This window comes from Eubalaena glacialis, chromosome 2 (assembly GCF_028564815.1).
Source record: "Eubalaena glacialis isolate mEubGla1 chromosome 2, mEubGla1.1.hap2.+ XY, whole genome shotgun sequence".
Classification (NCBI taxonomy): Eukaryota; Metazoa; Chordata; class Mammalia; order Artiodactyla; family Balaenidae; genus Eubalaena; species Eubalaena glacialis.
The window spans coordinates 11,585,309-11,607,889 of record NC_083717.1 but is presented as its reverse complement, the minus strand read 5'-3'; the positions used below and the strand labels follow the sequence as shown (position 1 = coordinate 11,607,889).

At 37.8% G+C, this 22,581-nt stretch overlaps 1 protein-coding gene across 5 annotated transcripts in view; it reads right to left on the bottom strand.

The window, feature by feature from the left end:
• The window catches only part of ARHGAP21 (Rho GTPase activating protein 21), a 126,011-nt gene that overhangs the window by 55,855 nt on the left and 47,575 nt on the right, over nucleotides 1–22,581 (bottom strand). For all 5 annotated transcript variants that reach the window (XM_061178590.1, XM_061178604.1, XM_061178611.1 and 2 more), the window contains exons 3-4: nucleotides 19,085–19,264; nucleotides 16,647–16,671 (exon numbers count right to left, since the gene is read on the bottom strand). In XM_061178590.1, coding sequence (XP_061034573.1) covers nucleotides 16,647–16,671; nucleotides 19,085–19,264 — 205 coding nt within the window. The remainder of the gene's footprint in view (nucleotides 1–16,646; nucleotides 16,672–19,084; nucleotides 19,265–22,581) is intronic.

Sequence of the window (22,581 nt, the reverse complement as noted above, 5' to 3'; positions counted from 1 at the left end):
AAAATCTTTGTCTATCCTTACTTCCCTTTGTTCTATCTCAGGTGAGGATTTAGTTACCAGCTTTCTTCAGGACCTTGTTCCCCAAATGGTCTCTTCTCAAGTGTAAAACCAATCTCTCTTCTTCTCTCCAGATCTCACAACACACAAAAGCTTCCCAAACTTAAGAGAACAACAAAACTTCTCCCTACCCTGCCACACAGCTTTCACCTCTCATTCCCCATCCTTTCATTTTCATACTTCTTGAAGAATAGTCTATACTCACCTACCCTCATTTCTTTACTTCTAATTCAGGGTTTCTCAGACGCTGACAAGTACCCCGTGGGGGACAGCATGCATCCCCCCTCCCCACCATTCCCTGTTCTAATTTATGTCACAGCCCACTGACGCACCGGATCCACTCTGCCCACCACACTGAAACTATTCTTGGTAACTTTACCAATTTGCTACTTGTCAGGTCAGGTCCAACAGTATCTTTTTTTCAATATTTATTTATTTGGCCGCGCCGGGTCTTAGTTGTAGCATGCGGGATCTAGTTCCCAGAGCAGGGATCGAATCCAGGCCCCCTGCATTGGGAGCGCAGGGTCTTAACCACTGGACCACCAGGGAACTCCCCCAACAGTATCTTTTTAGTCTCCACCCTAATGAATTCTCTAGGACAAATGCAAGTTACCCACCCTCCCCTAAAAATGATCACCCCTTAATTAGCAAGCCATCAACTCCTCCTGGTTGTCCTTATACCTTCCAAAATTTATTTTCAGATTTCCTTTCTGATTCTCCTTTCTCTGACCAGCTCTTAGATGTTGTCTTTCCTAGGGTTCTGTCTTTACGCTGTGTGTCTTCATGCTCTCTGTGTATGATTTTATTGATGCCTAGGGCTTAGTTATAGCATATATAATGATGACTTCCAAATTTATTTTCAACCCTACCTCTCCCTATGAGCTCCATACCTAAATTTTCAACTAGGTACTGAACATTTTACCAGCATCAGAAATGTAACTTATCCCAAACTGAACTCACTTCCCCAGGGGAATGAGGTGGGTGTGTTTCCCTTCCGTATCCCTCAGTCAATGGTACTTCCATCCATCCACTCATTCATGCCAGAAAAGCCAAGCATAATCCTCCACAAGTCATCTTTAACTGTTGACATACAATCTACCCCATGTCCTACTACCAAATCTGGGCAAATACAACTTCTAAATACCTCCGAAATCTGTTCTCGAATGCTGTTTTTTCCTTTGTCCTGATAAAATCCTATTCAGCACAAAGCACACCCCATCTGAGAAACCCTTCCCTGGTGGTTAGATGACTTGCCATGCTGTGATCCTGCCACAGTTGTGCAGACCTCTGTTTCTGCACTTATGTAATTATTTTACACCTTCATCTTCCACCATCCTATATAAAGATTCATTAAATGTATATAGGCCAGGAACTGTTCTGGGTTTAAAGAAAAAAAAGTAATAAAATAAAGTTGGGAATTTCCTGGTGGTCCAGGGGTTAGGGCTTTGCACTCCCACTGCAGGGGGCACGGGTTCAATTCCCAGTCGGGGACTAAGATCCCACATGCCACGTGGCCATAAATACATACATACAAATTATTTTTAAAATTAAAAAAAATAAAAATAAGGTTCCTGCTTGACCATCCAACTGAGGCAGAAAAATGTTCAATGAGAAAAAAGTAGCATAAGAGATGGTGAAAAGTGTGACAGAGAATAATAAGCAGAGTGAGAAGGGAAGGGAGAGGGAGAGACAGGGATGTGATACTATTTTTAGGAAATGGTCAGGGAAGTCCTCTCTAGCAGGTGACATCTGAATCACTATCTAAAGGAAATGAGATTAGAGGCTATATTGCTCCCTTCCCAGCAATTAGTTTAGTGACTGGCTCTTGGAAGTGACTCAACAAATGTCTGCTAAGAGAATGAATAAACAACAGGAAATATATTTCTAGACTTCACGCATTTAGCATTCATACACAAATACTTCTATTGCAGTTCTACACCAGAGATGAAAAATTATCTGTTAAATTTTGAAAGCAGGGACTATCACAATTAAATTCACTTTTTATTAACTGGATCTACAAACCATGTATTTTGAGTATAGACTAACTGGAGAGCAATCAGGAAGAAAATGGGCCTATTCAGCTAAGTGGTGTCTGTGATCAAAGTCTTAAGTTACGGAGCAGCTAAGAAAAGACAGCTCAAAATCACGTAATTACAGGTCATCTCTGGAGCAACAGTTTCTATAGAGAAGTGATTTCTAGGACAGTCTAGAACATTAATACTCCAACCAAGTACTTTCCTGGACTTTCACCTTTACATCCCTATTGTTCAGTATCTCCAATTAGTTCTCTAAAATCCTAGATCGCCTATTTCCTAAAGGTTTTAGAACCATTAAAGAGATTTTTTAATCGCCTTTACCCTCTTGACTGCCAAACTACCTTCATGCAATGTCTTACAAAGCCTGAAAATCTACTCCAAAAATTGGATTTCTGACAATACCTACTTTAATGCAATCAAATTCCCTTTTCCTGGGACCTTTAGAGTGAAGTTAGACTTTTTTTAAAACCTCTCATCTAACTTGACCAGTGTACCAGTTTATTTTACAAATTCCTACTAAGGTCCAGGATTACTGTGTTTTTGTTATTAGTGTTCCAGCTTATACACTTAGCAACTGTGTGAAATAAGATTTCTAAATTTAAAAAGTGTCACCGAGACTTTGTGTTAAAGGGGGACTGATGGGAGAAAGGTGAAAGAAAAATAGGAAGGAAGTAGAGAGACAATAGTTCCTCAACAGCTGAGGTCAGATACTAACATGCTGACTTTTGCAGCTTTGGGAACAGTCATTTGGGAATAGTACCAAGTGAAGGTGGTACTAGGGTGGTACCCCCCCTTTATTCAATACATTTACTCAACAAACATTTGTGCTCCTACTATGTACCACGCACTTAGTAGGCACTGAAAATTCAACAATGAAAGACAGTGTCCACCCTTAATGATCTTTGTTCTTAAAGTAACACATAAAAACATTTTTTAATAAACATAATGACTAGTTTGGGTATGTAGGAAAATTTTACTTCGAACATTCTAATGTCCAATTCTTGATAAAAGATAGAATCCCCCTTCTTATTTTTCTATTTTCCGTTATCAGATCTGTATTACTATCATCACCTCCCAGGAACAGGTATATTAGGAAGTAGAAAGTTTTCACTTGTTTACTACAATCACTCAGATTAACTGTGTCCAAAATATGAGTAGGGATTTTCCAGGAGAGAATCAGGGAAAGAGCCTACCTGCATCTTTCACTACTTGCGAAACAGCAATCTACTCCATCTTGTACAAAATAGACTTTCAAACATTTGGAAACTATTGAACATATTGAAAGCTATCACTTTCTCCCCCGTGTGTATATATCTATATCTATATCTATCTATCTATCTATCTATCTATCTATCTATCTATCTACCTATCTATCTATCTATGTCCTTGTCATCACTGTCCTTTACATCTGGTGCTCCACAGTGTTTTGCTTTGTCTATTTACTCAGAAGACCCTGGAGCCCTCCTTTCCCGTGTTTCCTACCTGTCAAATGAAGAGAAACAAAATAAATATATTGAGTTAACCTGTTGCTATCAACATATAATATAAAAATCACTTATTATCTTTGTGTGTGTACACATGTAAGTTTATACATGTGTGTATATATTTTTACAGTAGGAAACATTGCCCATAATAGCAAACTACAAATAACTTGGTAATTTTATTATAACTATGTTGATAGAATAAAGTTATTTTAATAAGACAAATACATGGGCAGCAAACCATTCACTGAAGTATCCATATATTAGCAAAGTGAGTGAGTACAGGGAATACATCACTTATATTTGCGCCATAGTGTATATGCATACAAAGTCCAGCTACTAGAAAACTACCTCCCAGGACTTCCCTGGCTGTCCAGTGGTTAAGACTCCACGCTTCCACTGCAGGGGGCGTGGGTTCAATCCCCGGCAGGGGAACTAAGATCCCACATGCCACACGGTGTGGCCAAAAAAACAACAAAGAACAAAAAAAGAAAATTACCTCCCAAAAGACTACTAATACCATAATATATGTTCAGGTTAGAACTTCCATCTTAAGGGCTTCTGCACTCAGCAGGCAGAGGAAAAAGCCCAAGTCTTGTCCAGTTAGGAATCTGTTAGGAGACTTTCCCCACACTGAAGAGTAAGGGTAACTGGAAAGAATGTTCCCACCAGCCCAGAGGCTACCTCAGTGCTAACTAAGCAGAGTAGGGGGTAAAGGAAGGGAAACTGATCTCTAAGAAGTAGCTAGAGGCCAAACTTCACATAGATTTATAGGCTAAATCAAGTAATAGCCTGGATCTGGATAAAGCAAACAACAATCTTTTATCCTAGATCTCAAAAAATCTTCAGTAATGATATTTGAAGGTCAATAAACACAAAATAGTCAAACATCCACAAAAAACACAAAATACTCAAACATCCACAAATAATAATAATAACAGCAACAACAACAACAAAAAACTCCAAAAACACAACACCTTCTGAGCTAGAGCCACCAGGAAAAAAAAGAGAGAAAGAGACCCACAAAGGCTTCTGATAATGGAATCACTAGACAGAGATTATAAAACAACTCTGCTTATCACGTCTGAAGAAGTTTTTAAAATAAGCCTAAAAATGGTAAAGAGGAAACTACAGGAAGTGATCAAGCGTATTCGGTGTACTACCCTAAAGAACTTCTAATAATTAAAATTTAAAATGCAAACAGCTATAAAGAAAATTATTGAATATACATAGGGAGAAATTACCTGGAATGCAGACACACACACACACACACACACACACACACACACACACACACAGAAGAAACAGAAAATTTAGGAGCCATGGGGGGTAGAGTAAGAAAATCTAACATATGTTTAATTGGAGCCCCAGAAGAAGAGAGCATTGGGTTACAGGAGGACACAGGTAATATGTGATGAGATGCTGGCTGAAAATTTCCTAGACTGATGATAGACATCCATCTACAGACACAAGAAGCTCAATGAATCCCAAACAAGAAAAATAAAAATAAATCCTCACCTAGACTCATCATTACAAAATGGCCAAACATCAAAGATATAGAGAAATTTTTATTTATTTATTTATTTATTTATTTATTTAGGCTGCACTGGGTCTTAGTTGTGGCACATGGGATCTTTGTTGTGGCATATTTAGTTGCGGCATGCGGGATCTTTAGTTGTGGCATGCTGACTCTTAGTTGTGGCATGCATGTGGGAACTTAGTTCCCTGACCAGGGATCAAACCCGGGCCCCCTGCATTGGGAGCGTGGATTCTTACCCACTGGACCACCAGGGAAGTCCCTATAGAGAAAATCTTAAAAGCAGATATAAAAAAAGTTTGCCTTCAAAAAATCGATAAACCAAAATAGGAGGATGAAGTCCAGGGAGCCCCATGTTTTGCACTGCTTTTCGCCTTGAGGCAAATTCTGCTTCCAAAGTAAAGGCTGAGACTGAGAAGCTGTTCACGGCCTCCCTCGGTCTCAAAGCGTCAGGGACACAAACATGGACGTTGGGGTCCAGCAAGGAAGAGGGCCCTGGAAAACACCATATGCTTTCAGTTGGGCCTCCCAAGGAGTACAACACGTGAGTAGGGCTGCAAAGGTAGAAGCCCAGCCCTGTCCTGCCAAAGAGAACACAGCTGACTGCCAGCCCCAGCCTGGACCCACCATCACGTTGACACTTGCCGCTCCCCCGCCCTCCGAAGCAGGACTCCTCTAAGGGACAGTGTTGGTTTGGGGACTCCTCTCTGGCCCAGCACAGGCCTTCTGAGAACTGTGCTGCAGTCAGGGCCTTCCTACCAAATCCTTCGTTTTCTCTCTTCTTTCACAGGCGTCAGACCTGTATCACAGTCTTAAGTCTTCCCCATCCTTTCCTGCTCCTTTCTACAGGCATTTCCCCCAATAAATCTCTGCCATGTCTAATCATGCCTTGCCACCATTTCTGTCTTTGTGTCTGCTTCTCAGGGAACCCAAACTGATACTCCAAATATCAAAAGGACCAAAGTCCACCTTTATGTGAAGCAATCCTTAAACAGAGATGCAAAAATTCTAAGTAAAACAGAAAGCCAAAACTGGAATATATAAAAAGTACATACATTAGGAACAATCTTGGTTTAGTTCTGTAATGCAAAGTTGGTTTAACATTTAAAAAATAAATCAATATAATTCACTATATTGAGACTAAAGGAAAAAAAAAATCAGATGTTTATCCCAAAAGATGCAGAAAAATTCAAAACTCATTCATGGGAGAGATACACCACATTCATAGATTGAAAGATTCAATACCTCAAATATTTTCAAATATTCAACACTGTAAATAATATAAAACCAATCAAAATTCCAGAAGAATTTGTTTGTGTGTGTGTTACTGTAAATGGACAAGAACAGCCAATCCAATCTTGAAAACAAAATTGGAAGACTTACTCTACCTAATAGCAACGCTTATTATATAGCTACAGTAATTAAGATCACAGTCTTGCAGCAAAGAAAGCGACCAATGGAATAGAACGGAGTTCAGCAAACTTTTCTGTAAAGGGCCAGATGGTAAATATTTTAGCCTTTGCAGGACTCATACAGTCTCTGTCACATATGCTTTTTTTAAACAACCCTTTAAAAACATAGAACTATTCTTAGTTTGGAAGCTGTACAAAAATGAGCCACATGAGCCACATGCCGACCCCTGGAATAGAATATGGTCCAGAAACAGACCAAAACATATATAAACACTGTATGATCAAGGTGGTATTACAGAGCAGTAGAAAAAATAGACTTTTCACTAAATAGTGCCAGGCCAAATGCATATCAATATGGGGAAAAATTAACCTTGATCCCATACCACATGTAAAAATAATCAATTACAAGTGAATTGTAGATTTAATTGTGAATGACAAAACAATAAAGCATCTCGGAAGATAACACAGGAGAATGTCTTCGTGACCATGGAGTAGAAAAAAATTTCTTCAATAGCACTCAAAGTTTTAACCATAAAAGAAAAGATTGATAATTTGGACTACATTAAAATTAGGAACTTCCCTTTATCAAAATTACTAATAAGAAATTGAAAGGCAAGTCACAGCTGAGTATCTGCTAAATATATAACTAACAAAATCTTCATCGAAAATATTTAGACTCCTACATATGAATTATTTTAAAAAGCAATGATAGCTAATAACCAAATAAAAGGTAATCGACTTCATCAGTGTCAAGAAAGTTTAAATTAACCCAAATTCCACTCCACTACACACTCACTAGAATGGATAAAATTAAAAAGACTGGCAAATGCCAAGTGTTAGTGATGATATGGAGCAAGTGGAATTCTCATACCCTGTTGGTGGCTGTGTAAATCGGTATAATCACCTTGGAAAACTTTTTAGCAGTATCTACTAAATGTGATTGTATGCATACCTATGAGTCAGTAATGCCATCCCTAGATATATATACCCACCAGAAATGAGGACATTTGTGCACAAAGTACGTGTAATAAGATGGCTCACAGTTGCACTGTTTGAAATAGGTAAACATTGGAAAAAATCTAAATGTCCATCAACAGTAGACTGAATAAATAAATTGCATATGTTCTTTTTGTTTTAAATCAACTTTATTATAATTTACCTAAGATAAAATGTACCCATTTAAGTACACAGTTCCTAAGTTTTGACAGATGTACACACCCATGCAACCACCACCACAATCAAGATATAGAAGATTTCCATCAAGCCCAAAACTTCCCTTGTGCCTCTTCCTAGTCAATTCAGGCAACCACAGATTTGTTTAGATTTGTCTTTCCTGGAGTTTCACATAAATGGAATCAGACAGTATGTACTTTTTTTGCACTTGGCTTCTTCACTAATCAAAATGAGTTTGACAGGAAAAGCGTGAGCAATAAACGTAGATAAATTAGATTTCATCAGAAGTTAAAATTTTGTGCATCAAAGGACGTTATCAAGAAAATAAAAAGACAACCTACAGAATGAGAGAAGATCTATGCAAATCATGTATCTGATAAGGGCCTAGTATCTAGAATATACAAAGAACACTTCCAACTCAAAAACAAAAAGACAAACAGCCCAATTTAAAAAATAGGCAATAGATTTGAACAGATATCTCTCCAAAGAAGATATAAAAAATGGCCAACAAGCCCATGAAAATGCTCAACATCATTAGTTATTAAGGCAATGCAAAGCAAACCAAAATGAGACACCACTTCATACTCGATAGGTTGGTAATAATAACAAAAATGGAAAATAACACGTGTCGGTGAGGATGTAGAGAAACTGGGGTCCTCATATATTGCTGATGGGAATGTAAAAATGGTGCAGGTACTACGGAAAACCATTTAGCAGTTCCCCAAAATGTTAAACATAGAATCACCATGTGACCCAGCAATTCCACTCCTAGATATATACCTCAACGAATTTAAAATAGGAATGCAAACAAACACTTGTACTTGCATGTTCATAGCAGCACTGATCACAACGGTCAAAAGGTGGAAACAGCCCAAATGTCCATCAATGGATGAATGGATAAACAAACTGTGGTATATACCTACAATGTAATATTATTCAGCCATAAAGAGGAATGAAGTACTGATATATGTGACACACAGACAAACCTCAAAAACATTACACTAAGTGGAAGAAGCCATATGAAAAAGGTTGCATATTGTATGATTCCATTTATATGAAATATCTAGAATAGGTTAAATCCATGGGGACAGAAAACAGATTGGTGGTTGCCAGGGACCTGGGGGAGGGGAGAACAGTGAATGACTGCTTACTGGACATGGGTTTCCTTTTGGGGTGACGGAATGTTTTGGAACTAGATAGAGGTGGCAGGTGCACACTGCATACATGTCCTTTAATTCTCTACGAAATGTCACTGAATTGGTCACTTTAAAAGGGTGAATTTTATGTTAGGTGAATTCCACCTCAAGAAAATAAATGTTTTTGAGATTGATCCAAGATGCCCTGTGTAGTCCATTATATGGATATACCACAATTTGGTCATCAATTCATATGTTGATTAATATTTAGGTCGACTCAATCCAGTGCTTATTTAATATGAATAATTTGAACATTTCTGTACAAATATTCTTGCAGGCATGTTTCATTTATCTTGGGTAAATGCCTATAAGTGCCCTTATCATTTCACAAAAATAAGTAAAAAAAACAAAACAAAAACAAAAAAAGTGTTATCAGTCATAATATAACTGAATCAAAGATGAAAACCAACTGCAGACATTAAAGCAACGATGCTTTATCCTTAAGCCCAGCAGATTTAAGCCAATAGTACATATTCAATTATGAAGATAAAGAAGAAGAACAAGTATGATATGCTAATTCTATGTTAACAAAATTATACCTGAATTTTGAATCAGTGACTTTTTTACTTTTTTTTTTTTTTTTTTTTTTTTTGGCTGCCATTGGGTCTTTGTTGTGCACGGGCTTTCTCTAGCTGCAGCGAGCGGGGGCTACTCTTCGTTGTGGTGCACAGGCTTCTCATTGCGGTGGCTTCTCTTGTTGTGGAGCACAGGCTCTAAGTGCACGGGCTTCAGTAGTTGTGGCTTGCGGGCTCTAGAGCGCAGGCTCACTAGTTGTGGCGCACGGGCTTAGTTGCTCCGCGGCATGTGGGATCTTCCCGGACCAGGGCTTGAATCCGTGTCCCCTGCATTGGCAGGCGGATTCTTAACCACTGTGCCACCAGGGAAGTCCCTCAGTGATTTTTTTAATACTGCTTGACTTTCAAGGGAACAGAATCCTCTTTCTTTCACATTTTCAAGAATGAATTATGTGAGAGTAAAGTTCTTTCTGAGAAGCTGGGGTGGGAATTGAGAGAAAACTCTAGAATCAAACTGTCCAACTCTACCACTTGCTAGTTACTTAGACACTATGTGCCTCAATTCCCTCATCTTAAAAATGGAGATGATAATAATATCCATCCCAGAAAGTTGTTGTGATGATTAAATGAGTTAATCCATGCAGAGTCTTAGAACAGCACCTGGCACATTGTAAGTTAGCTGCTTCCGCCACCCGGTCACTACCACCATCATCACCGTCACCACCATCATCGTCCTCATCACCACAATCACAACCATCATCACCATCACCATCATCATCATCACCCCATCACCATCATCACCACCACCATCATCATCACCCCGTCACCATCATCATTGCCCCATCACCATCATCACCAGCATCATCATCACCACCACCACCTTCATCATCTTCATCATCATCATCATCACCACCACCATCATCATTTCTACTTTGTAAAATATCTTCAAGACAGTTTAAGACACCTGTGGTTGTTTAACTGAACAGCACTAGAAGTTAATAAAAATATGCAGCTAATTAGTATATTTACCTAACTACCAGAGAAACTCAAAACTCAAATAATTTACCTGTCAATACAGTTAAAAATGGATCCTAAGGGGTTCAGTTAATGTGCCTTCCCAAAGATATCATGAGATCTGTGGAGCCCACTCGGTTAGTATTGCTACATTTCAAAAGTAACATGAACACAATTCTGACACCCTACCACCACACCATAGACCACAGACCTACCCATAATAAGAATTTCTTCTTCCAACCAATTTTCAGGTCCATAATTTAGTGTTATATTATCCTGAGGGAATAGGTTTTCAATCTATTAATGGAAATCAACGGCATAAAATTTACTCAATTTTCTCAGCTCTACAGAATTTAGATCTTCATTAAACTGAAGAACATTTGATCTCTAAACATAGTGAGTGCTGTTCATTAAATGATGAACTAGGCCAATTACATTTCTCTCTTGGGGAATTTGGAATTATTATGATGAGAGAGGAAGGAAGGAAGAAGATACAGTGAGGGTTGTTCCTTCTACAGAGGTCAGCATGTGAGACAATCATGTATAATCAAAATTATCTGTGAACATCATTTAAACCATCCTGTAAGTAGCAGAGTTTAGGCCTTTGGAGGATCATATACCAAGATTTTGTTGCTGTTGTCTGTGTTGTTACTCTGCATTTAGTTACTTTCCAGGTCCTAATTCTGGTGTCTGGGGCACCCTGGGTATCCTACAGCACTAGACTTTGAATTTGGAGATGTCTTATTTGTTTCTTAGAATTAACACATCTTTCCTAAGGTGGCCTGGCGGGGGCGGGGGGTTCTATGTCTTGCCACTAAACTATCCTTCATTAGAAAACTCTAACACGGACTACAGAGCTGTTTGTCAGAAGTGACTGCAATCACAAAATACAAATTTTTACTACTGAGAAAGTATATAGAATTCCCAGATACTTTTTTTTCCTACTATTAATATGCTTGAATATAAAGTTTAATGCCAAAGTAGAAATCCACCAGTTATTGAGCATCTAACAAAATGACATACACATTTTAGAATATTGATAGTGTCCCTACAACTAAGCTGAGGTAGACTTTTTCTCATAGAATAAGTAAAGGAGAAATAATGGTAATTACAAACCTTCTATTATTCTTATTTTGATTATTTATGAATTTATGATTTAAGGGACAACAGGATGTCAGCAAGGTAGCAATTATCCGCCAGCATTATTATCACCAAAAAATATTTTTCTACCTTAATGGCCTTTCTCTTGTAAACAGTATTTGCATTATAGCACAGAAAACTAACCAACAAGAAAGAAAAATAACTTCTAAAACACAAGAGAGGACACATATATACAAGATATGAGAAATAATATGTAACAGAATGGAAAAGTTGGGTAAAGAGAATAATCAGAAAAGTAACTGGCAAAAGAGACTCCACTGAGGTGCCAAAAGGAAAGAACACCAAACAAAACCTTTCAATCGTCTCACAGAATTCTGGCAACATAGCAGGATCTCTTAGGAGCTTGAATAAAATTCTGGGAATTCTTTTCTCTCCAGTGATTCTAGGCTCTGACTCGGATCATTACACCGGAGGTTGGGATTCTATTTCATTAAAAAAAATTCATATAAAAGGATTTCGTAATCTCAGTACGCTTGAAAATAAGTCTGAAAAGGAAATGAGACTATAAAATAAATATCGAAACATTCAGCTGAGTCAAAATAATAGATTACATGTCGTCTGTCTCTAAATAGGTTGTATTTTTTAAATGGATCTATAAATAATTGTTCACAAGTCAGAAGATATTTTTCACATAGAATATGTTCTGACGGATGATCTGATCAGTTTATCTGAAATGGTATTATGAGTACTAAACGTTAAGCTAAGTAGGCCTCTGTAGACCAGCCTGTGACCCCCACTGCCAACTGGGATGACAAAAGCAAGCCTGGCCCAGGGAGGCAAAAGGACACGAGAACTAGGAAGTCTTTAAACTCATTTAACTTTCCAGGTCCACTGCCAGCCAGCTATTCAGAGTCCAGTAACAAGTGGTGGGTGCTCCTATAAGATGTCTGGGGCGGGGCCTCTGAACTTGGTGTTTCCCTGACCTTGTTGTGAATTCTTTGTCTTTAAGTGTTCACAAATATGGAACAGGTTTCCTTGTTTTGGGGGGCTTTTTTCGTTTTTTGGCCGCGCCAGGCAGCATGTGGGATCTTAGTTCCCTGACCAGGGATCGAACCTGCACCCCCTGCATTGGGAGTCCTAACCACTGGACCGCTAGGGAAGTCCCCCATGTTTCCTTGTTTTTAACTTTCTCAATGCGGAGACATTTCACAGAGTTAATTTCCTAACGTAGTAAATATACCCTATATTTATCTACTAATTCTTGACCCTACGTAAGTCAAACTATTTTTTTAAGTCAACAGATACAAAATCGCACAGTTTAAAGAAGATGGGCTTCAGAGTTATACATGCCTGATTTGGAAGTCCAGCTCTGTCACTTAGCTGTGTGATCTTGGGCAAGTTACTTTACGTCTTTTTCAGCCTCAGTTTCCTCATCTACAAAATGGGAATACTGTCTCACACCTCACAGCATTACAGTGAGGATTAAACAACATAATAACATATATTATGATTCCTACTATAGATTAAGTCCTCAATCATATATTAATTTCTACCACCCTCCAAAAAATAAAAAATCAAGTAGTTCTCCTTTCAGGTATATTACAAACATATCATAAAATAATTTCTTTAGGAATTCTCATATCTTTTTATAGTCTTCTTCTTAGGAAGGAAACATACAGATGTTCTGGACTTTATAAATAATCTTACTTTGATGGACCTTGCTTCGTAGGAGGTAAGGTGCTTGAATTTGTATTTTTCTTATTTTAAAACCTTAGTTATGTTGTGTTTATTTTAATTCTTCTATTGGCCTTTTAAATTAAATTGTTAACCTAGCTTATAATTATTTTCTCCCTCAATCTGTTGGATTCCTGATGATAAGACTATTACATTTCAATTATTTACATTCTTTGATTTTTTTTCTTTTAGCTATTTTATCTTCTAGTTATTAACATATTGATTGACTCTATATTTTCTTAAACTAACATTTTTCTTACTCATGATTTCTCCTTCATTGACAACATGCAATGCCAGTAGAATGGCGAGATAATTTAACCTCAAACTATAGCAGTAACTCAATTCAGATCAAAATTCAGTTGTGAGGTATAATAATCATTAAAGATCACTGGATATGTAGTCCTGAATATCCATTCTTCTAAATGGTCTGAGTATTGTCACCAGATCAAGCCAGACTCTTGGGGACCTGTACAGTTGGGCCATTTTTTGGTATCCATCACTATAACCCAAGGTTTCTCAACATTGGCACTATTAACATTTGGGCCGGATAATTCTTTGGGGTGGCGGGGGCGGGAAGGGGGGTGTCCTGTGCATTGTAGGATTCTTACCAGCATCTCTGGCCTCTCCCTGCTAGATGCCAGCAGCACATCCTCCCCCCACCCTAACTGCAACAACCGACACTGCCATGTGTTCCCTGGGGAGCAAATCTGTCCCCAGTTGAGAAGTTCTTTACACTAAATTGGACCGTGGGGTTTTGAAATCAGCTTACATTGAGGAATCCCTTAAAAAATAGTCATGTAAAGGGATGGTATTGAGGATGTTACCTACTATATTATTCTTTGTTTCCATTAGGAGGAACCATAGGAGAAATGTGTCTCAGACTTCAGTGCAAACCAGATGTTGTTTTCTTATGGATAATGTGAATCTTTGGCTAATCCTTAAATAATAATCCATCCTTCCTTCCTTCCTCCCTCCCTCCTCCCCCTCCCCCTCCCTTCCTTCCCTCTCTCCTTCTTTCATTCTCTTGCTCTCTCTCTTTTTTTTTTTCTTGCCACTGGAAAAGCTCAGAAGCAAATTTATAGCCCATCTTTGATAACAGTGTAGGATCTACAGCACACATTTATGTGTACTAAACCTCTCAAATGTCAGTTTAATTCATTTTTCCCCCATGAACGTTTTAATCTTATTTTTATCTTACTATAATACATGCATGTGGGTGGACACAAACACTTTTTTGAATGAGATTAAGTATAAATTAATAAATAAAATGGTATTTAAACTGTAATTTTTCCCAGCAGATCACACCCTTTAGTCTTACTTTATCATGCCTCTCCAAATCTCCTTCTGTTAGATCTCGATCTTCCAAGTTTTCCCTTACAAATGTTTAAGTCTATCATCTCCAGTCAAAGCATATAATGAAATGTCACTTCAGTGAATGGATATGTCGGAAATATAATCATCTGCAGAATAAAGTTTTATAACTAAGTCCCTCTACATTTATTAGCAGTATATCTCTCCCAGTAGAAACTAGAACATGACAGGCATGAAATTCTAGGCGCTGTGTGTCTGGTAGGTAGTCCAGGCATCAGTACATCACTCTGTAGGATAATGGGGAGACAGAGGACCCACGTCTTCTTTTCTCTTGCCTATCGTGGTTTTGTCAGTCTTCCCTTTCCCCACTAACGCCAAGTAACATTTGGAATCCATCCTGAGCCCTGGTGCACGACAGATGGTGACACAGGAGTGGTCCATCTTGCACAATGGTGACAACTATGAAGGGTCCTACCTCACCCTACACACTCATTACTTTTGATAGTGCTGAAAGAAACCATTTTCCTCTCAGTTTAACCCTTAACATATCCATTCCAAGACCTCAAATCAGATATGGGTATTATAAAGGTTCATCAGCAGGTGAGTGGATAAACAATTTATGGTCTATTCAAGCAAGGGAAAAACCACTCAGCAAAAAAAAGTCGTACTATTAGTACCTACACTTACAAAGTGGTGAATCTCAAAACTACTATGCCAAAGAAGATGGGCTGAGAAGATGTATCTTTGAAAGATACAAAGAGTACACATTGTATCATTCCATTTATAAGAAATTCTAGAAGAGGCAAAACTCATCTATAGGGAAGAGATATGGGAACATATGTATATGTATAACTGATTCACTTTGTTATAAAGCAGAAACTAACACACCATTGTAAAGCAATTATACTCCAATAAAGATGTTAAAAAAAAATAAAATTAAAAAAAACAAACAAAAAAACTCATCTATAGTGACAGAAAGCAGATCAGCGATTGTCTAGGGCCAGCAGAGTGCTGACAGCAGAGCCATACAAGGGAACTTTATGGAATGACGGAAAGGTTCTTTTTGATATCACATCTTGATTGGAATGGTGGTTTCCCGTTACATATTTATCACAACAAAACCTTAAGTATAACAGTACACTTAAATTACGTGCAAATGGGTATTCTTGCTAAAAATGCATCACTTCAAACTAATAATAAGAAAACATCAAGACAAAAGCAAATTGAAAGACATTCAAAATAACTGACCAGTGCTACTCAAAATTATCAAGCCCGTGAATTACAAGGAAAGACTGAGGCACTGTCACAGACTAGAAGAACCAAGGGGGTGTGACAAGTGAATGCAATGTGAACTCCAGGAACAGAAAAGGGGGAAAATCCAAATAAATTCTGCAGTTTAGACAGGAGTGTCTTAATTTTGTTAATTGTACCATAGTTATGTTTTTAACACGAGGGGAAGTTGAGTGAAAGATATATGGAAACTTTTCACTATTTTTAAAACTTTTTAAACATCTTAAATTATATAGAAATAAGTTTTCTAGATGGGTGCTTTTTATTGTGTATAAATTTTAATTCATTAAAGTTCATATAAGATTGAAACAAAAATAAATGGCAGTTTTTAAGAAATAACCCCATCCCCAGCCTTTTAAGTTCATTAAAATATGTTTAAATCAAGAGTAAGACTAACTACAAGAACCAAAATACTCTACTTCTCAATATTTGAACCAATAAATCTAGCAGATAAAACACACACTAAAAGAATCACTAAATTTAAAAGATTATTAATTGAATAAAAAATCTCAGAATTACTTCCCTCAGAATCATGATACGTTCCCTCACATAAACTCTAATATATAAATGACAATAAAAACATCACACATTCAAATTATGGTGACACAATGGAATCCACAAAATTTTGAAGTCTACGGTAAAAACGTTTAATTTCTATGACTCTCACATCTAAGGACTGTTATATATTTGGACTCCAAAAACTATATCAACTCATTGAATATTACTTAAAGACTGGAAGGGCATGGGTAAAAAAACATTCAGAGAAAAATTAAACCTTTTATAACATACCTCCTCTGTTGCCATTTTCTTCATCCTACAAAATAAAAAAATATATATTCATATATGAATAATGTTTATAACTGGTAAAATCACAGTGAGGCTCAATTCAAGTCAAATTGCCCTCCCCAAAATGTGCCAATTACAGTCTCACTAACAGTGCCTCTTGCCAGAAGGAGGAAGCTGTCATACACGGAGATGGGAATGCTATAGGTAAAGTCAGTTTATGAGGAGGACAACACAAGTCTCCGACATACTGAGTGTAAGATGTCTAAAATGGACATCCAAGGAGAGTTGTCAGAAGTAAACAGCTGTATAGAAAGGGCCAGGCTGGTCATCACTTATGTACTATACATTGAAAAATGGGCCTTCAAAGGCTATTACAGGACCCAGAACTGTCTTTGGATACATTGGCTCCAAATTGGTATATATTTAAAACCTTGAGCTTTATCTATTTGGTTGCCTTCATTGCTACCAGGCTGTCTTGCTGCCATGTTATCTACCTCTAGCTGGGAAATTAGAAAAGCAACTTTGAAAAACTAGCATAAAAATGCATTTATTCAAATATTTGTTCAGCCTCTACCATACAAAAACTACAATGTACTGCAGAAAGAAAAACAGAGATTTAGTGAAGGGCTGATAATTTGTTATATAATTTTTGACCTATATTTTGGCCGCCCAAATACATAGTTTTTTCCTGGTTATATGCTCTGTTCTGAGACTGCCAAGGTTGCCAGCTACATAACATAATAAAGACGTTGTATTAACTGAACATTTTCTGAAAGCTCTACAATATTAATTTTTATACACTCCTTTGAAGTGAATGAACAAATTTTTATAACTGAAAAGATTTCAATAAATATTTTCCATGTAAAAGGTACAAGACAGACCTATTTGCAAGAACATCTGTGTTAAATAACAGCATTAATAGCTGAGGTTTAATGAGCAATTACTGTCTGCCAATTCCTGTACTAACTGTTTTATATGTATTACATCACTTACTCAACACAGCCACAGTGAGGAAAGTGCTGTCACTGTCTATTAGGAGACTAACCCAAGGTCACAAAGCTAACAAGGGCAGAGATGGGACTCAAACCCAGGCCCTTTTGACTCCAAAGATTGTGTTAGCAGCTACACTGTGCCACTAAAATTCCTAGAAATATTTTCCGATTATAACAATAATGCATTTGAAATCCGTGTTTAGTAAAATTATCTTATAAAAACTGTACTATCTATATCATCATGATCCAAAGCTCTTCTTCAAAACAAAACCAAAAGACAAAAAATAAAATTCAGTCTCAATATGTAATTAATGCAAGGGACTCTTAAATTTTCAACTACTCTCATATGTGACCTAATACCTAAGTTATACTATTTAAGACATTTAAAGATAAAGTAGATTCTTAGGGAATCCAGTTCAACTGTTTTATATATTTCAGGAACACCAAACTGGTCAATTTTAATTCTAAAGATAGCAATTATTCATAATTCTTAAAAACTCTTTAGTACCTTTAAAAGCTTATCTTATAAGACATTTTCCTAGATAGAAATATTTAAGAAAGATATAATAAAAAAAGTGTGGCCTCCAGAAGCAATTTGACACTGTTTTACAAGACAGCCCAAGATTCATAGATAATTAGAATTAGAAAGGACTTTCTAATCTTCTAGTATAATCCCCTCGAATTAGAATGGAAATCTAGAAGCCAAAAGAAGTTAAGTGGCTTGGCCAAAGTCTTCGAAGTCTTCTGAATGTCATTATTTCCATTACACTGTTGAACAATAGTTAAGCATCAGGCATTCACATTGGCCAAGTTCAAATCCTAGGTCCACCACTTACTCATTTTATGACTCAGACCAGTTTCCACATCTGTTATATGAGGTTAATAATAAACTGACATAATGCTCATAAAGAATACAGAACAAGTACTCAGGATGTCAGCTGCCATTATAATGATTCCATCCGCTGCTTATTAGACCATGTTCCTATACGTTGAAGCATATTAGCGTAATGCACTCTAGTGAGAAGCTGTGTTCTTAAATTCTGACTTGCCATCATATTACCTATCTGAAAGTTAAGTATCAGTCTAATTCTAATAACTTTTTATAACTGTCCAAATATTTTAATGAACTATATTTCCTCTGCATGCTCAGCCCAGAAAACTTACCACCTTTCTAGATATTAGAAAAACAGCTACAAATTAGAAAAAGTAGAGTGAAGTTTAGAATTAGAAGTTCTAGTAAAAAAGATTTGGAGTTCATAATCAGTATGACCTTTCAGAGGAGATTAAAGTGTTTGTTCTAGAAGGTAAAAAAAATCTAAAAGATGGAAAAGAATATAATAAAAATGCAAATATAACACAATTCTTTTAAGATAGAAAGAAGGCAGGATGAGAGGAAGACAAGAAGGAGACAGGAATTGCCTTGTGTTCTACTTTAATTACTTCTCTTACCTTATATGAAAATTGAATTGCAGACTCTGGGGGATAAACAATAAAATGCCTTAATGTAAAACCAAAGCCTTGAGATGTTCTTTTCAACATAACTGTTTTGGGACCTGGCCAGGAGAATGTTTCATCTTCGGATGGTGATACAGTTTCACTTTGTTCTTTTCCATCTTTACTTTTTGATACCTAAAATGAAAAGACGTTTAAAAGTTAACTATGTATTTTACGTTTGGTAGTGTATATATGTCCATGCCACTTTCTCACTTTGTCACATCTTACCCTTCCCCCTCCCCATATCCTCAAGTCCATTCTCTAGTAGGTCTGTGTCTTTATTCCCGTCTTGCCACTAGGTTCTTCATGACCTTTTTTTTTTTTTCTTTAGATTCCATATATATGTGTTAGCATACTGTATTTGTTTTTCTCTTTCTGACTTAACTTCACTCTGTATGACAGACTCTAACTCCATCCACCTCACTACAAATAACTCAATTTTGTTTCTTTTTATGGCTGAGTAATATTCCATTGTATATATGTGCCACATCTTCTTTATCCATTCATCCGATGATGGACACTTAGGTTGCTTCCACGTCCTGGCTATTGTAAATAGAGCTGCAATGAACATTTTGGTACCTGACTCTTTTTGAATTATGGTTTTCTCAGGGTATATGCCCAGTAGTGGGATTGCTGGGTCGTATGGTAGTTCTATTTTTAGTTTTTTAAGGAACCTCCATACTGTTCTCCATAGTGGCTGTATCAATTTACATTCCCACCAACAGATAGCTAGTGGGAAGCAACCGCATAGCACAGGGAGATCAGCTCTGTGCTTTGTGACCACCTAGAGGGGTGGGATAGGGAGGGTGGGAGGGAGGGAGATGCAAGAGGGAAGAGATATGGGAACATATGTATATGTATAACTGATTCACTTTGTTATAAAGCAGACACTAACACACCATTGTAAAGCAATTATACTCCAATAAAGATGTTAAAAAAAAAAAAAAGTTAACTATGTAACACAATATACTTCATCATTTGGGGAAAAATTTATGTGTAAAAATATAATACCTGAGTGCAGAAAGGAACTTACTGGAGGAAAAGAACCATATTCTGATGCATGAACTATATGTGGTACAACAAATCATGCGGATTATCAAAAACTCAATTTTTTTCCTAGAGAGGGATGCTATGAAAAGTTAATCAGAAGCAAGAAAGAGCTCTGGGAAATGAGAAATATAATGGCTAAAATTTTAAATGCAATAGATGGAATGAAAGACAACACAAAGAAAATCTCACAGAGCACTAAGGACTAAGAAACAGAAACTATGAAAGAAGAGACATGAAACATGTTATCAGTCCAACAGCAGCAAAGGATATTAGAAAATAAGAGCTAAGGCTTCAGGTTCTGAGCGCAATTTCAGTATCCACATAGATAATCCTTCCAATATCCTGGCTTTCCAGTTCTCTACTATCTCTCTCCAACTCTTGGCTTTTATCTGCTCATGAGTAAAAACCCTCTGCAATCTCAAATCAAGGAGCCCACCCTGCATCCCTCTCACATGCCAACCCTTACGATTCTTCCATCTGAGGCTGACCCTACCACCTCATCCCCGTCCCTCACTGCCCCATGTCCTCACCTCTCTCTTAAACCAGCTTCAGTTCACTCCTTTGCCTTTCTCTCACTTCCTCAAAGTCACCTGAGAAAACCTCACCCTGGATACATCAACATGACCTACTCTGGACCTGCACGCACGTGGCCAAACATGGGTGGAGAAAAACAAAAAATTAAGCCGACTGCTTTCCCTCTAAGTTCATGACCACTAACCTCAAGCGAGCCTTCAGTGTTGTCTGTCTATTTCTCTCCAGTCCATTCATCCAAGACGACCATTTCATCCCTTCTCCCCCGCCCTCACTTGGAGCTGATGACCTTGCTTTCATTACACCGAAAACACACAAGCAGGACAATGAGAGCTTAGTCGCTGGCCCCATCTCCCCACCTACCTGCAACTGTGCCACGTTCCCGTTTCCTTCCTGTGACAATGGCTGCACTGCCCATTGTTCTAAGGCCCCAGCACTTATGTACTAGATCCCATTCTCTCTTCCTAGACAAAGACATGGTCCCAGCGATTCTCCCCTCTCTCTTTTACATCATGTTTTCTCTTTACGACATCATTCCCATCGGCGCATGTGTACATTTTCTAAGTTCTTTCATCTTAAAACAACAACACAAATCCTCTCTTGACCACAGTCCTCACCAGCTTCCACTTTGTTTTTCTGCCTATCTTTACAGGAAAACCTCTTGAAAGTTGTCTATGCTGCTATCTCCAATTATTTTTCTCCCATTTGTCTCTTAAATCAGGCTGTTGCCTCCCTAATTCCCGGAAACTGCTCTTGTCAAGGTCCCCAAAGACTTCTACGTCTCTGAATTGAATGATCAACTCTCAGCCCTCGTCCTCTGTGACCTATCAATTGGTGCAGGGGATTACTTCCTGCCTGAAAAATTTCTCCACGTGACTTCCCACACCGAATTTCCTCCTAACTGCCGGGTTTCTTCGCTCAGTCTCCTTCGCAACCTCATCAACTGCTCCACTTCTGAATTTAGGAATACCATGGCCTGAATACTCAGCCCATGGACCTTTCTACCTCTACTCTAGCTTTCGGTGATTTCCCCAATTTTTATCTCTAGCCCAGACATCTCCCCAATCTAACAGGTATCTCAAACTTAACACGTCTACCTTGCTGCTAAGATTTTGTATGAAATTACAATTCCAAGTTCATCTCAGCAGTTTTGAAATGTCACCTTTATCAAACGACAAATACTTGAATATGCTTGATTCCATTACATTTTTTATTATGTTCCACTAGTGAATCTTATCTATTCTTCCACAATGATCTGCTTAACATGAAGGTATTTAAACCTAAATAATGCTCCTGGAAGCAATTTTTCAAGAGACTTCTAAATCCTGAACATTTTCATCATTAGTCAATATTTGGGTTGTTACTAGTTAGCTATTTTATCAATTTCATGTTCTTTTCCATTTGGGAAGACACTAGATAGTAACATTTCCCAGCCAAACCTGCAATAGGGGGGGCTGTGACCAAGTGCTAGCCAACAGAATGGAAGTATTATAAATATACAAAAATGAACAGTATTTCTACACACTGACAATAGGCACTTGGAAATTGAGACGTTTACAATATACCATTTAAAATGTGAAAAACTAGGACTTCCCTGGTGGTCCAGTGGTAAAGAATCTGCCTTATAATGCAGGGGACGCGGGTTCGATCCCTGATCAGGGAACTAAGATCCCACATGCCACAGGGCAACTAAGCCCGCACGCCACAACTACTGAGCCCACGTGCTCTGGACCCCGCGTGCCACAACTAGAGAGAGAACACCTGGATGCCACAACTAGAGAGAAGCCCGGGCACCGCAACAAAGAGCCCACGTGCCGCAACTAAAGACCCGATGCAGCCAAAAATAAATTAAATAAATAAATAAATAATCT